Genomic DNA, 17,965 nt, shown 5'->3' on the forward strand with positions numbered 1-17,965 from the left:
CTTTGACTGAAATTCAGACAAAAATATTTCAGGAAATCCGGACCATGTATCCGACCCTTAAAGACTTTTCGGTTATCACTTCCCAAAGATGGGAAATGGATTCAGAGCCTATTGAGGCTTATTTACTCAGACTCCAAGACCTCTATAAGGAAGAAACAGAGGAAAAATTTGACTCTGATAATGCCCTCCCAGTATTCTACCATTTACTGAAGGGAACCTTACCTTCAGAAATTAAACTTAAGTTGGAGAACACCGTAGGTCTCCAATTAGAAAAATGGCCTAAAATTCGTGAACACATCCTTCATCATTGCAGACGGCTTATTAAAAGCAAGCAAGATGAAGCCCAACATCGTAAGACAGTACACACTAACTTGGAAGTGCTGCAGACTGAAGATCTCAAAGAGAAAAGAGCCTCTAAGAGCTCTGACCCTGATACCAATACTCCTGACACTTCTCCCCCTGTTATTGTTATGTATGCTGACCAACGCTATGACAATAACGGCCGAACTCAGGGCCCACGGCCCTACCGCCCAGACCGTAGACCTAACTACCCAGAAGAAAGAGGTCGGCGCGGGCAACCGCAGCGGGGTCCCCAACGGGGCCCTCCTGATGATAACAGACGGTTCCGAAACGATTATTCCCGGCCTAGTCCAGATCGTTATATAGATGTTCTGTGTTATCGTTGTCAGCAATACGGTCATTATGCAAGGGAATGCCCACTACCACCACAAAATACCCTTATGAATCAAATCCGCCGTCAAAACCGTCAGACCCGCCAAAATCCTCCAGAACGCCAATCCTTCCCTTTATGGAACCCAGACCAACGCCGCCCACAGTGACTAGGCGTAGTCCGCACTGCTGCAGGACTGGATGATCCCATGATCACCCTGCTTATCTGTGAAGTTCCGGTCCCCTTCTTAATTGACACAGGCGCTTCTCGCTCTGTACTAGCCCACGTCCCACACAAACTACAGAAACTTCTTAAAGTTTCCCCAGACAATGTTACCACCACAGGATTTGATGGCGTTCCTACGGACACACCACTGCTTGAGCCCCTGCCAATTAAATATGCGGATCAACAACTATCTGCTCCCTTTTTATACGCTCCGCTGTGCCCTGTTAATTTACTTGGAAGAGATCTATTGACATTGTTTCATTTTGAAATTCATTTTGATTCTTCCCCTACTACAAACACTTCACTTTTAATGGCTGTCACCTCTATGGTTGAAAAACAAATAGAGGTAGCATTGAATGACTTACCGGGTTTTCTTTGGGCCACACCTGAGAAACCCTATGGTAAGGTTACCGGTCCTCCCCATCGTATTCAGCTGTTACCTGGTTGTAAAGGTCCAAAAATCCCACAGTACCCATTAAAACCTGAAGTTATTGCTGGAGCTCAAGAACAAATTGATTCCCTATTACAGCAAGGTATTATTGAAAAATGTAATTCACCATACAATACTCCATTATTCCCTGTTCCAAAGAAGGAACTTGGCGCCTTCCGTATAGTACAGGACTTACGCGCACTAAATGACCTCACTTACGCGGTATTCCCGAACGTTGAAAACCCAACTACACTCCTCAATAGTATCTCCTTGCAGACATATCATTCCACCATTGATTTGTCCAACGCCTTCTTTTCCATCACCCTTGACCCCGTAAGCCGCCCGCTAACGGCTTTCCAATTCAATAACACAACATATCAGTGGACCCGTCTCCCTCAGGGATTTACTGACAGTCCTACAGTCTTTTCCCAGACTTTAGCAGGACACATACAGGAATTCAAACAGTACAGATATGATCTCTCACCACAAACTTCTATTGTTCAGTATGTAGACGACATGCTCATCACCTGCCCCGATTTTGACACATGTGTTCAGGTCACCTGTGACTTTCTTGGCTTTCTTGCTACGAAAGGTTACAAGGTTAACAGAAAGAAATTAAAAGTTGCTCAGACACATGTTACCTTTCTTGGCCATCACATTGGCCCCCGTCAGAAGGGCCTAGGTCCCGACACTTTGCAACATGTCTCCTCCTTGCGTTTGCCCACCACCATTTCTGATCTCAGAGGTGTCCTTGGCATGTTAAATTTTTGTCGCCTGTGGATACCAAATTATTCAGCCCGAACTCAACCCTTTTATATGAAACTACAAGGCAAACAGAAAGCAAAACATGAACCCGTTCTTTTTACACCTCAAGAAACAGCTGATCTTATGGCCCTTGTAAAGGATGTTATGCTTTCCTCACCATTGGCAACCATTGATGTCTCTCAGGATGTGCACCTTTGGGTCGTGCATACTGAGAATACCTGGTCTTGCCTGATCACTCAAGAACATGATGACCTTGCTTGTGGTTATCTCTCGGGTACTTTTTCACCTGTCGAAAGAGCTTTTGCTACTTGTGAGAAAGGCCTTGTTGCCGCCAGCACAGCTGTTACAAAACTATACAGCTACATTCCTCACCTTCCGGTGATTCTTCACACATCCCATGATGTTAAATATCTGTTGGATAAACAGATCAGTCACATGACTGTCTGCCGATTACAAAAGTATCAAGTGCTCTTGTTCAGTGTAGTGCACTCTATTCACCCATTAACTTTAACTGATCTTCAACGCCTGGATCCATTACTCACTGTAACAGAGACAGCACAAAATGCTATTTTTCCCCATGAGTGCACTACCCGATTATCTGTTCCTGAATCACTCCATCTACATTCAGAAATCTTGCAAAGTGGCGAGGTTTGGTTTACAGATGGTTCTCAGCAAAACGGAGTTGCCGGTTTTGCCGCCCTCCGTTATACACCAGAAGAAGATATTCTGGAGCCTATACAATTCAGGTTACCTGATTCATTCACAGCCCAAACTGCAGAACTTGCAGCAGTTCTGTATGTTATACTATTTAAAGCACTACACTCAGATTTGAGCATTGTCACCGACTCAGACTATGTATTCACTTCCTTGCATTCCCATGTTCGCAAATGGAACCAGAGGGGTATGATCTCCTCTACCGGGCAACCCCTAAGTCACTTACCTTTGTGGACTGCACTTTTTGAAGCACTGGAGAAGCGCCATCAAAAAGGCCTTCGCACCAGTATCTCCTGGATTAAAGCACATCAGGAGACAGTTTTCTCTTTCGCCATTAATGGTAACCATGCTGCAGATGAACTAGCCCGTGAAGTCACTTCCTTTTCCAATCTTCCTACTATATCCACTTGCGATGTTACACTTCCTGTACTCGCGTCCGAAGCGCTTCCCTTTGAGACGCCCCCTTCTACTCCCACGGATTCATCACCCTCTAAATCCTCCTCCCCTGACATCCCACCTGCTTTCAACACCCCTCCTGTCATCACCTCCTTGCAATCTCCTGAATCTGAGCCCCCGGTAACGTCCCCTCCCTCCGAATCCTTAATCTCAGACTTCTCTACTACCCTCACTTCCTCCCTTTCACAAGCAGAACTCACTTTGTGGAAGCAGGCAGGATGTTTCCTAAATCCGAATGGAATTTGGACCCATCCCAATGGGCAATTATGTATTTCACAGCATGTTTTATCTCTTCTTTTGCATGCCCTCCACTACCCCTTACATTTAAATGCTACTACACTGTATGATCAATTGTCTTCCAGATTATGGGCTCCCCAGTTCATAATTGTTACAAATGTTTTCTGTACACACCTAAACGAGGACCTGTTATTCCTTCAGGTCATTTACCTGTTGTCCAGGGACCTGGCCAACATTGGTATATTGATTTCACAGATATGCAGACGCCTGTTCGTGGTAAACGGTATCTGCTTGTCTGCGTGGACGCTTTCTCGAAGTGGGTGGAAGCTTTCCCTTGCTCTAGAGAAACCGCCCAAACAATGGCACAATCACTGTGCACTGAAATTATTCCTCGATTTGGGATTCCTGGCAAAATTACCACAGATAATGGTACACACTTTGTAAATGAACTTTTGCAGAACCTTCTTCCTGCACTCGGCATTACTCACAGAACTGTCTGTGTTTACAAACCCACCAGTAATGGTCTGGTTGAACGATACAATGGATTGCTCAAAACAAAAATGCGTCAGCTTATGGCAAATGGGATAAAGAATTGGCTAGATGCCCTTCCTTTGGCACTATTATCTCTCCGTGCCACTCCATCCTCTTCCCTTAAACTGACGCCGTTCCAATTATGTACAGGTCGCCAGATGCGACTCATACCTGGCAATCCAGACACTCAAGTACCCGATCAATACTCAGTATATTGGGATATCTTGCAAACTATTGTAAGTTCTCTGTCCTCAATTCCACAGGCCATTTCGGACAGAAGAGGGGATTGTGATGCCGATAGATCCCCCCCTTATAAAGTGGGAGATCTGGTGCACCGGCGTTACTACACGCACAAGACCTGGCGAGATCCGATCTACGTTGGGCCCTTCAAGATAGAAGCCCTGTCAGCCACAGCTGCAAAGCTGGAGGACCACACATCCTGGGTCCATCTGAAAGATATACGAGCTTATCCAAATACCCCATCAGGTCTCCTGGATATTTCCATTGATGTTCCCACGAACCCAATCTCCACCGCCATTGTTTCCAGCACATCAGTCACTGGAGAGACCAGTCCCAGTACGAACCCCATCACCACCGCCCCTGAGCCCGAGACCACCGACCCCGCACCCAGCACTTTTGAATCATCTTGATCAACTTGACCAAAGACTTAACCACCTTATCCCCTCTCCTGAATCACACCTCCTTGATCTGGCTGACATTATTATCCAAGCCTTCGCAGAATCTCCAGAGTCACCATCTGAACAACCACCTGTATCTGAACCAGTATTTGAGTTGCCTTCTTCACCTCCACCTCCCACAGTTCCTGTTCATCCACTTCCCTACGTGGATCTTCGCATCCGCCTCATCAGAATCCGTAATCTGGCAGACGATCTCCTCCAAGTCCGCAACCTAGCAGGACAGTTGACCCCGGAAGACCGAGAGTCCATTGTATTTCCCACAGTAAACATTTTGCACAGCAACACCTGTGAGCTGCTCGATATTCTACATCGGTACTTCCCGAATCAAGCCAGATAAATGCCACAGCAAATTCCGCCGCTGTGCACTTCAGAAGAACCTATCCCCTTACAGACTGTTTCTCTACATAAGTGTGACTCTGAACAGGTATCTGATACAAATTCCCATTGGTCCAAAGACTTGGATGACAATTATCTGGAAGCCGACACCATTTCTGATGACAAGGTCGGAACCAGCGCTCGTCCAAGTGTTGCCTCTGCTGTAACGGTGTTACATCAATACACCCTCTTCTTCTGCTTCCCATCTGCCAGACTGTTTGCTGTTGGACTCGTGTGCATGATCATACTGTGTATAGGTTTGGTTTTGCTTTTCACTACCTTGTTTACCTATACTGCTGCCAGTGATCTTTGGATCACCCTTACTGCCTTTCCCACTGGCAACGTTACCTTGCCAGCCGGAAACGCTACGGTACTTGCAACTACTTCTGTACTTGCAATTACCCCAACAGTACTTGCAACTACTTCTGTACTTGCATCTGCTCCTGCTCCACTACCTACTACAGTAGCCAACACAAAGCTCCAACAGAACATCACATTCCCACGCCTGGTTGGATATAGCCCCCCCCAGACGATCTCAAAGATCAGCCTCGCTGCCACCAGTCATCCCACCCCCTGGGCAGACACATCTGCCACGACAGACTTTTCAACTGGCAATCCTCCAGATCCTATTGAAACCTCTGCAACTACTCCTTTCCTCACTGATCCTCCTGTTTTGTATTCTACAACTGTTCCCAATCCTATCAGTAGCTCGGTCCATATTGTCCCCAATCGTACAACTATTTTTGGGGATAATATTGCCTTGCTTGAATTACAACCCACCCCTCCTCTTTATTCTCTGTCTCCTGCTAGTGACGCTCCTCCTCCCACACATACTACTTTAGCCACACCAGTCACCACTGTCCCAGCCACTCGTCCTCCCAGATAGCTCAAGTGATCATCAATATATGTCCCAGAATTTACCAGACACTTCGCCTTCTCCATCTGATCCTCCCCCACCGTCGCCTTTAAATTTAGGTGCACACTTGATCCCTGAAACCCCAGAAAGAGAATTACTGTATCCTCATTGGGACCCTGCTCCAGAAGACGATCCCAATTGGGACCCCTTTACCCGATACCACACGCTGTGCGAAACGTTGTTTGACAGTTGGACATTAGGTCCTAGCCGTACGGTTACACATACTCAGGTATTGTTTGGAGGAATCTTAGGCTTACAAATTGAACAAACAGACGACCTCCTAATCAGACCACAAACTAGTGAAGTTGTAGACTTTTGGGTAATTACATACGCTGTATTGGGCACTGACTGGATTCCCTTCCTGTTCATCAGAAAAGTTGGATTGGGACCTTTGGAAGTATATGGTATTTTCGAAATCCCAGATCCAACTGAAATAGGGGCTATTAGAATTTACCCCCCATACCCAAATACCTGTTGCTAAAACCCTTGGGATAATTTTGTCACTGTCCTTAATCAGTAGCCGTTACTCACCCTTCATACAATTACAGTGCCTCATTATGAAAACTACCAACATGAACTGCGTAGCTCTCCTGTTGTGTGTGCTCACCACACCCATGATACATGGAACACAGCACCTAGAAAATTTTCGGGAACACCTTACAACCACTTATGATATAACATTACCCACTTCCAAGGACACAACCACAATCACCCTTGATGTGTGTGCTTACACAATGTGTGGGGAACATCCTGTGCAGCAATATTTGTCAGCTTTTGAAGTATACCTGTGTCCCTTCCCCAATTGTGGAAGTTGGGCACAAGTATGGTGGTATACAGGTTCATGGGTTCCCTACTCAGGTACTGAGATTCCAGATCTAAAAAGGAGCATTTCCATCATGAAATTGCGAGTCACTGGCCTCTGCCAAATGACCAAATGTAATCCAGTGGCTATCACTTTTAGAGGAGTGACGGATGTTACATACAGAACTTATTCCATAGGAATTGATGCCACAGGTAGAGATCCCATAGGAAACTTCAAGGTTGTCCCACCCCCCGCTGTACCAGAAAAGAATGAAACTAATCCCTTAATGCCAACAACAATCCCAGAAATAAAAATCCCTTACCAGATTGTACGAATTAATGATTCTAAAGATTTAATAGCACTAGAAACAGGATTTGGAGAGACAAACCTATGGCTCGAATGGGCCCATTATACTACAAAGAGTTTGAATGTCTCTAATTGTTATTTTTGTTCCCATGCCAGAGCAGAACCAACATTAGTTCCTTTCCCGTTAGACCTCCACAATGATCCAGATGGATTTTGGTGTATGTTGCAGTTATTGCAGGTTAAAGATGACATAAATCAGTCTTGTCTACATCTTGACGAGCACCACCCCTACTTACCTCCTCGGATGAGGATTCCACCTGCATTCAGGATTCCAAATCCTGCTACCAAATATCATACATGTCTGGAACGATATGGGGTGAAACAGACACGGTTTTTAGGAAACTTAACCAATTGTAACACAACCTTAGGAAATGGGACTCTGAAAAATCTGACCCTAACACGGTTCTCACAAGCTAGAGCAGACATATGGTGGTACTGTGGAACCCGCACTATTCGCCATACACTTCCTAACAACTGGACAGGCAGATGTGCCCTAGTCAAATTGGTCATTCCAATCATTATAGCATCCTTGCCTCCTCCTCATAGCAGCTCTTCCTCACGAGTGAAGAGAAATGCAATGCCTGGATCTTTTGATGATCGGGTCTATATAGATACTATTGGAGTTCCAAGAGGGGTTCCTGATGAGTTTAAAGCCAGAAACCAGATAGCCGCAGGATTTGAATCAGTTTTCTTTTGGTGGGCGACTATCAATAAGAATCTGGACTGGATCAACTATATATATTACAACCAGCAGAGATTTGTGAACTACACTAGGGATGCAGTTCAAGGAATTGCAACACAATTAGACGCCACTAGCCGGATGACGTTGGAAAATAGATTAGTTCTTGACCAGCTTCTAGCAGCGGATGGCGGGGTGTGCCAAAAGATAGGTACCCAGTGTTGCACCTTTATCCCCAACAATACAGCTCCAGATGGATCAATTACCAGAGCTTTAGAAGGCTTAACCTCACTGTCGCAAGAATTGGCAGAGAACTCTGGCGTTGATACATCCTGGACAGGTTGGATGGATAGAGCTTTTGGTAAATGGAAAACATTTATCATCTCAGCAGCCACGACAATAATCATAGTGGTGGCAATTTTTGTTTTAGTAGGATGTTGCATAATCCCTTGTGCTAGAGGCTTAGTAGAACGCTTAATTGAAACCGCAATAATGAAAAGGACCACAGCAGGACAATATGCCCTGTACGAAAATCTCCTTCCTAACACCACAGGAGATAACACATTGGACTATCTCTCTCTGAGAAGGACCAATCGCTATGCAACTGTTAGAGACACAGAGATGTCTGCAACTGTATAATCAGATAATAGCACAGGGGGGATAGAATGTAACCATATAAAGCTATATAAGATGATATGATCAAGTGTGCAAATCTATGCAAATGTATAATTAAGATATAATCAGTATATAACCAAAGAATTTTTGATTGATAGTAATGTATATATAATCACATAGATAAGATTAAGACAAAACATGCATTCTTAAAGGTTGAAGCAAAATAATAAAATTGTACCAGTTGATCTTAAGACGCAGACAATTTGATGGCCTCCTAGAATACCTTCTGGAATGGATGGTACCAAGGTACGTTAACCCTGGTGTCACCCTATGGGATAGGGTGAAGAGGGGAATGTTAATATATGGCCTAGCTTTAAGGCTACCACTGGAATATTGCTGGCCAGAGCTATGCAGCCTAAAAACAACTGAAAAAGTACTGACCAGGCCAAACAACAAGTAAATGATGTAATATTTGAAGAATCTGCAAAAAGCAGGTCTGAACAATGAGTTCTGCCACAAATTGGTACAATTTTTAATTCAAATATAGCACCTGTAATGAAAGATCAGATGAATAAAATGGAGCTTATTAGTTTTGGTATACAATGATACAGAGGTAATACAGAGTTCATGAGAAAGGTATGAAAAGTATTGCAGCCGGAAGATGTGAAACTGTTATCTCAACGCTTCCCAAAACATGTTGATAATTAGCAGTAGCTGAGAACGGAAGGAGGTGGGCACATCAGATAGCAGATCACATGGGAAAGTATGATCTCCGGAAGTTGAGACATATTAGGAGCTAGGTATCTCACCATTCACTTCTATGGAGAAGATAGAGTATAAAAGAGGGGAGAGTTTGGCTCAGTTTGAGAGTCTCTTCTCCAAGGCTTCAGTCAGACGGCGAAGCCCTGTGCGGTTGAAACCAGAATCTGATGTCTGTATTTGTACCAATTTGAAGACTTGTCTTTGGGTAAGAAATAAAATGTATCTATTTATCTAAACCTATCTCTGTCTCTATTTTTATAGATTCTGTCTTCTCTTTACCTAACATTTAGCCTACAAGGTAGATCATATACAAGTGACACTCAGTCTTTGCAGAAACTTAGACAGATGTTTAATAAGATTTATGTGGGAACATAAATGGTCCAGAATATACCTAGATCTAGAAAAACAGAAAGCAGTAGTTATGGGAATTAGTTTTCAATTACGGCTCCTAATGCCACCCCAGAACAGACCCCCTTATGATTGGGTGACAATGGAGGTTAGAGAAACTATACAGAACCTGATATATGAAATAGGTACTATTAGTCCCCCGTGTGAAGGAGTCAGATAGAGGTCTAGCAGACGACCTACTGGTTATAGTCACAGATATTAAGCAGACCCTTGACTCGTTACTGGAAGTACTGGCAGATTACAAGCAGGTAGCGGGCTTCTCCTTAAATTGGGACAAGTCCCAGGCCCTGTCGATGGTTCCAGGACGGGCAATCAAGGGACAGGCTGGGTTCCCCTTTAAACAGGCTGAGGAGGTGTTAAAATACTTAGGAGTACTGATACCTGAGAACCTAACGCAAATATATATGGTTAACATACACCGTTTACTGAGGGACACGGAGCAGAGACTAAGGGGATGGGAAACACTGCCATTAAATTTATGGGGAAGAATAGCAATGTACAATATGTTTATACGTGTTCCAATTGCTGCCTATGTTCCTTAAGAATAAAGAAGAACGCCAGCTGAATAAAATATTAAGGAGATTCCTTTGGAAAGGGAAGGGTGTACGCCTTTCCCTACAAGCAATGTATACTCCAACAGAATATGGGGGAATGGGGTTAATAAGTGTTAAAAGTATAACGGTGGCTAGTAACATGAGACACATTAATGACTGGTTCTGTCAGACATCATATTTTTCAAATACAGAGTTGGAACTGAGTTTGCTTCCGGAGACCCATTTCAGTAACTGTTTACATACTGGAGGTGGGGAGATACCTAGAACCCTGAAACTCACAGGAATAATGAGCTCAGCAAAGGCGACATGGAAATGGATTTGTCGTTTGCACCAGTTTTCTCCCAAGGTAATCCCATTCCTTTCCATAGTCAACAACCCTAAATTTCAACCAGGATGCATTTATTCAGTCTTTTCTAACTGGAAACAGAAGGGGATCACGTACCTTTTACAGGTCCTGACCCAGGAAGGTAAACTGAAACCATTTCAGGACTTGATAACAAAGTACTCAATCTCCCGGAAAGATAACTTCCATTATGTACAACTGCAACATTACATCCATACACTGCCATGGACAGACTTAACAGAAGATATACAGGAGGAACTGTCCTCCGCTTACTCCTTTGGAGCGCAAGACAAAGTACCATTAACATACCATCACCGCCACATAAAAGACATGGCCCCAGAGGTAGAGTATAAGCGGCTGGCGGAATGCTGGGGGAAGGACCTATCATCAGAGGTGACGGCAGAGCAACTTAAAGATCACATTCTGTCCATACGGGAACGCTCAAGATATACAGCACACTGGGAAGTGCAGTATAAAATTGCACTGAGGATGTATGTAGCACCACGGAGGGCGTTTCATATGGGAATGTCCCCATGGGGGTCTTGTCTGAAGTGTGGGACTGATGGAGCAACACTGGGCCATATGTTGTGGTCGTGCAAAGGAATACAAGCATTCTGGAAGCTTATAGTAGCCCAAGAGTCGAAACTGTGGAAAGTGAACTGGCAGCTTGATGCCCGTATGTTGTTCGGTAGCTATAAGGCCCCTCTCCGTGGAGTGAAAGGACTGAAAGCATTTATGGAGAAAGCTGTCATCACAGCAAAACAATGCATCCTGGCGGACTGGATTACAAACAGATATCCCACTTTACAAGAATGGAGATTGCGTATGATTACTTTGATGCGGATGGAAAGGATGGGTGTTCAGAACTTTTCCTCAGTGAAAGGAGAAAACTGGCAGCAGTGTTGGTGTTTATTTTTGAATACGTTAACCCCAATGGCACGGAGTCGTCTCCTACATAAGTACATAAGTAATGCCATACTGGGAAAAGACCAAGGGTCCATCGAGCCCAGCATCCTGTCCACGACAGCGGCCAATCCAGGCCAAAGGCACCTGGCAAGCTTCCCAAACGTACACACATTCTATACATGTTATTCCTGGAATTGTTATTCCTGAACAGATAGCCTTTAAAAGACAGAGTAACAAAGGCGTACGGACTTGTTTGATCCAGAGTAATGTAAGGGGTAGGGGAGGGAGGGAGGGAGGGGAAAGAGGAAGAAGGGATGGGAGGAGGGAGTTTGGGCAGGTAGTGGGGTAGGATACATAGGGATAAAGAAAATGTGTTGAAAGAAATGGTTGTTGCAAGTTATCTGGTGGTTAAGATTGTGAATAATGTATGTGATAACACTTTGGCTTAAAGTATTTTGTTGTAAGGTCTTTTATTCACAATAATAAAAATGATTTAAACATAAAAGAGAGAGATGTATATGTGGATGGTATTGTCAACTCTTAACTATACTGAGAACCCATAAAAAATGTGCAGATTTTAAAAATTTAACTTGTGGGAAGGATGAGATGGATCCCAAACAATTAAAAATAGTTTGCAGACCATCTGCAAGCAGGTTTAGGCCAGGTTCTGTTAGCTGCAATTATGTGTTTCCAAATATATAATTGTTGCAATTAACATGACATATTATCAGTAAGAAAACAGAATGTTTCGTGTATTTCTGGAATCCATATTTTCACAGAAATCTATAAACAAAAATTACCTATAATCCACCTAAAGTGGAGCAACACTGCTGGAAATCACTAATTCCACAGATTTTCTCTAGTTATATTGGGATTTTGAATGAACATGTTCACATGAGCTTTCCACCACTGAAAAACTGTAACACTGAAGAAAACAATGCAAGTAAGCAAGAATAATAAACACACTATTTTAAACATTTTATTGGTGGGGCATGGGAGGAAGCACACAAAATTCATCTGCTTGGAAACAACTAAGCAGTGAAAGTGTCAATATTAAAATAGCTCCTACCTAAATGTAAGCGAAGACTTAAAAGAATGACAAGAAATGTCAATGCTCCTTCCAACATAGACTTCTCATGCTCCAAATCAAGAACTGTGTTTTGGTGTTGGGATGCCATTGTTAACAAATCTACCACTTTGAATCTAGAGAAGATAAATAAAAGAAAAACAGGCCAGATGCCAATCTTTACTAAGAATTAGAAAACAAAAGAACAAATGACTAATTTAAACATTTTTAAAAAATTAGATAAGAAAGCTTCTTAAACAGCAATATATTAAGGGGAAGATGCACTAAAAAATCGTTAGAGCCCTTCCCTTACCGATTCCCTTAGCAAATCAGTAAGGAACGGGCATGCATTAAGGAAGGGGAATGCAAATGAGCTGCTCGTTGTAGCTCACTTGCATTCTCTATTCTATCGGTAAATATTCGGCCAGTCGGCCGGTCGAGCATGCGCACAGCAACCAAGCGTTATGCTGGCTGCTCTGCGCATGTCAAGGACGTCCTTAATGGATGTCCTTCACTCAAAAAACAACAAAAAAAAAACTCATCTGATCCATTTCAAAGCCTTTCAAAAGTCCCAGAAGCATGGTTAGCTCCCTCCAGGCAGTTAATCAGACTGCCTGCCTGCTGGGACGAGCTGCAAAGAAAAAAAAAAAAAGAAACATCTCCTGCAACTTCTTCGCAGCTCAAACTTCTGTTTTGGCTGTGCTTCACTCAGCTGAGAGACCTGGAAGTCTCTGAGCCAATCACAGCGCATTTAGCTCAGCTAAACGCGTTGTGATTGGCTCAGGGACTTCCAGGTCTCAGCTGAGTGAAGCATGGCAAAACAGACATTTTTATTATTAAGGGGGCCAAAATGGACGTTTTTTTTTTGGATGGGCACCCATTTTGGCCGCCTTCCCCCTTGCAATAATAAAAACGTCTTTTTTGGCCATGCTTCACTCAGCTGAGAGACCAGAAAGTCTCTGAGCCAATCACAGCACGTTTAGCTCAGCTGAAAGCGTTGTGATTGGCTCAGAGACTTCCAGGTCTCTCAGCTGAGTGAAGCACGGCCAAAAAAGACGTTTTTATTATTCCGGGGGCCAAAAAAGAGGCTGCCGCATCGGAGCCTGTTTGATTTTTTTTTTATATATATATATATATATATATATATATATATATATATATATATATTTATATATATATATATATAGTGAAGAACGTCCATAAAGGACGCTCCTGACGAGCACTTGGGCTGTTTTTCGGGTGGAGAACTCTCATAATGGCTGTCCATGACAAGCACTTGGCCGTTCCCCCCCCCCCCCCCCCGGTTTTTTTTTACATTATATCAAGTTTTCCAACCCCGCACAGACCCAATGATAGGTACAGACCTCTCGTTAGATTTTCCACCGTTTTCCAGCGTTACGGCAATCGGAAAAGGTTAGTGCATCTCATCACAATAGGGGTTTCTACACAATTTGCTCATCTGCATTCCGTTTTCGTTAGCTGCTACCGTCGTAGGAAAAAAGTATTTAGTGCATGCCAGGGTTTACTACTTGCTCGTTTAAGGGCTCGTTAAGTTTAGTGCATCTGGCCCTAAGTAAAGACATTTCCAGCTACCACTGAAACGTGCTTGAACCTGAACAAACCAAGGGGCCAATGCAGAAAGCTCCTGCAGGACAAAGTGCAGGGTGCACATGTATGTTAATGGCAACAATACAGAAAGGAGTTGAGACAGGAGTTAACATCCACTTGCACTGTACACACAAATGTATACTGCAACAACATGTACAGTAATGAGGCTATTAAGGATTCCTCCAAAATCTATGAGGTAAGCACTAACATGTTTACTGCAGCAAAAAATGCCTTACCGCAGGGCGCACTCATGCATCCCACAGTAATTTTTGGATGTGCATGCACTATCCGCATGCTAAAAAAATAAAATTTAGTGCTGAATGTAGGTCTGGGAGCAGAGAGTGGGCATGTTCAGCACTAATTGGTTAGCACAGCTACATTGCCATGCACCGATTAGCATGTGCTTACTGCATGAACCTTTATCGCCTACACAATGACAGTATTTATTTTATTTATTGCATTTGTATCCCACATTATCCCACCTTTTTGCAGGCTCAATGTGGCTTACAATACATCATGGGTAGTGGAAATAGAAGTGAATATACATTAGGTTTACAGCGGGTTTTGTTACATGGTGGTGAATTACATGATGGTGTTAAAGCAGAAGACATTATAAGACAGTACTAAAAGTTCAAAAGATTATACAGTTACATGATGGTGTTAAAGCAAAAGACATTATAAGACTGTATAATCTTCTGAACTTTTAGTACTACTACACATGTTGATCTTTGTGATATATCTCGTCAAAGAGATAGGTTTTTAGTAATTTGCGGAAATTGGTCAGTTCATAGGCCGTTTCAAGTTACGTGGCAGCACATTCCAGAGCTTCGTGCTCGTATAGGAAAAGGTAGATGCGTGCATTGATTTGTATTTCAAACCCTTACACTTGGGGGGATGAAGAATGAGGGGTGTGCAGGAAGATTTTTTTGCGTTCCTGGGTGGTAGTTCTATTAGATCTGACATGTAGGCTGGGGCATTACCATGGATGATTTTGTGGACTAAAGTGCATAGTTTGAACGTGATGCGTTCTTTTAGTGGGAGCCAGTGTAGTTTTTCTCGTAGGGGTTTCGCACTTTCATATTTTGGTGTACCGAATATTAGCCTGGCTGCCATATTCTGAGCTGTCTGGAGGTTTTTGAGTATTTGCTCTTTACAACCAGCGTAGAGTGAGGTACAATAGTCCAGATGACTGAGTACCAGTGATTGTACCAGATTGCGGAAGACAATCCTTGGAAAAAATGGTCTAACTCTTTTTAGCTTCCACATTGAATGAAACATCTTTTTGGTTATGTTATTTGCGTGGTTCTCAAGTGTAAGATGTCGATCAATGGTGACTCCAAGGATTTTCAGGGTGTCCGAAACTGGTAGATTTAGTTTAGGTGTGTTGATGGTGGTAAATTTATTCTTATTGTATTGCGAGGTGAGTACCAGGCACTGGGTTTTCTCAGCATTGAGTTTCAGCTGAAATGCATCTGCCCAGGAATTCATAATACGTAGGCTTTGCTTGATTTCATTGGAGATTTCCCTTAAATCTTGTTGGAATGGGATGAAGATCGTTACATCGTCTGATTCGATAGTAATTTGGCCAAGGGTGTCATCATTAGGTTGAATATGGTCAGTGAGAGGGGGGATCCCTGTGGAACTCCGCATTCAGGTTTCCATGTCGCTGATGTAATCGAGTTTGAAGTCACTTGATATGAGCGTGTAGTGAGGAACCCTTTCAACCAATTGAGAACGTTGCCTCCAATTCCGAAGTATTCGAGGATGTGTAATAAAATTCCATGGTCGACCATGTCGAATGCACTTGACATGTCGAATTGTAGCAGTAGAATGTTGTTGCCGTTTGCTATCAATTGTTTTAATTTGTTCATGAGCGTGACTATTACGGTTTCAGTACTGTGGTTAGAGCGAAATCCTGATTGAGAATCGTGTAATATCGAGAACTTGTTTAGATAGTCTGTGAGTTGTTTGGTCACTATGCCTTCTGTTATTTTGGTAATTAAGGGGATGGATGCTACTGGTCTATAGTTCGATAGTTCATTTGCATTTTTCGTTGCATCCTTGAGTATAGGGGTGAGTAAAATGTTACCTTTTCCCTTGGGAAAAGTCCATTTTGTAGCATATAGTTTATGTGGTTTGTTAGGTCTTTTATAAATTGTTGAGGGGCCGATTTCATGAGGTTGTTTGGGCATATATCTAGTTTGCCGTGAGATTTGGCGAATCTTTTAAGAGTTTGTGAGATAAGATCTTCCGGTATTATTGTGAATTCCGTCCAGATTCTGTCTGCTGGATGTATTCCAGGATCTGGGTCTAGGCAGTCCAGGAGTGTGCTGTATCCGGTGTGGCTGACAGGTATTTTAAGTCGCAGTTGTATGATTTTCTCCTTAAAATACTTCGCCAAGTCGTCAGCTCCCGGTATGTCTTTGCTGTTGTTGGGACTGGAGTGGTGTCTAATAATTTATTTACAAGTTGGAAGAGTTTGTGTGTGTCTTTGTAGTTTGGTCCAATTTCTGTTTTGTAGTATTGTCTTTTGGTTTGTCTTATGGTATATTTGTATTTCCTTCGGAGCTGCTTCCAGTCGTTAAGTGTGGGATCGTCTTTCTTTTTGTTCCAAGCTCGTTCTAGTTTCCTAACTTGTGTTTTGAGTTTTTTCAGTTCTTCGTTGAACCATGGTATTGAGTTCTTTCTGTGCGATGTTCTGGTTTGGATTGGGGCAATGGTGTCTAGTATTAGTTTACATCTGTTGTCCCAATTTGAGAGGAATTGAGTTGTGTCTGTTTTTGCTGTCCAACCATCATTGTAGATCTGTTGCCAGAATTTAACCGGGTCTATTTTTCTTCTTGAGGTGTAGGTTTTTCGTATTTGTTTGTTAGGTAAGTCTTTCGTTCTCCATTGGAGGGTTATATGTGCTTTGTAATGGTCTGACCACAGTGTAGGTGACCATTTTGTGTGTGTCAGTATAACGTTTGCGTCGTGGTCAAATTTGTATGTTATGAGGTCTAATGTGTGTCCTTTTTCGTGTGTTGGTTGCGTATTTTGTCCTTGTAGATCCCATAGTTGTAGGAACTCTCTACAGTCTTGGGTATTTGTTTTGGTGAGATCTTCCAGGTGTAGGTTAATATCTCCTATTATGATGAGGTTGGAGGAAGAGATGCAGGTGTTCGAGAAAGTCCATGAAGTGCGTTTGGCAGTCTCGCCAGTTGCCTGGTGGTCTGTAAAATAAAAATGCGTTAAGGTGTTCCTGCAGTTTTGGGTGATTAATTCTTATCGAAGCGATTTCCAGTTGTGGCATTATGGATTCAGCTATGTTTGTGATATTGAACTCAGATCTGTATATTATGGCTATTCCTCCTCCCCTTTTTCCATTTCTTGTCCAGTGTGTAATTTTATATCCTGGTGGGCATAGTTCTAGAATTATAAGATCTTGAAGGTTGTGGATCCAGGTTTCAGTGATGAAGAGGAAGTCCAGGTTATCTGCAGTGATCCAGTCTGTCATATCCTCTGTCTTGGTCACTGCTGATCTGGCGTTCAAGTATCCAATTTGAATTGAATGGTAAGATTTGGTTAGGGGTGTTGAAGTCTTAATTTGTATTAGTTGCCTGTTTTCCTGATGTCTAGTTTGTTATGTCCTTTCTTCCCTTTCTGTTGGTTGTTTCCATATATATTTGTTTTTCCTTTTAGTTGTTATTCTTTTGTTCCAGTGGGTTGTATATGAATTGTTTGTAGGGTGTATGTGTTGTAGGTAGATTGGTGTTTGTGTTAGGGATAGTCCATGCGTAGTATTTTAGGGAGAGGAACTAGATTATCATAATCAGTTTATTGGTGTTCATGTTGGCTAT

The 17,965-nt window shown here is 42.9% G+C and overlaps 1 protein-coding gene across 1 annotated transcript in view; it reads right to left on the minus strand.

Annotated features, from left to right (window-relative positions):
- UBR3 (ubiquitin protein ligase E3 component n-recognin 3) overlaps positions 1–17,965 on the minus strand; it is a 686,242-nt gene that overhangs the window by 469,752 nt on the left and 198,525 nt on the right. Inside the window, 1 exon segment of the mRNA XM_030210854.1 lies at positions 12,522–12,655. Within this exon segment, the coding sequence (XP_030066714.1) occupies positions 12,522–12,655 (134 nt within the window).

The sequence above is a fragment of the Microcaecilia unicolor genome, chromosome 7 (assembly GCF_901765095.1).
Source record: "Microcaecilia unicolor chromosome 7, aMicUni1.1, whole genome shotgun sequence".
NCBI classification, from domain to species: Eukaryota; Metazoa; Chordata; class Amphibia; order Gymnophiona; family Siphonopidae; genus Microcaecilia; species Microcaecilia unicolor.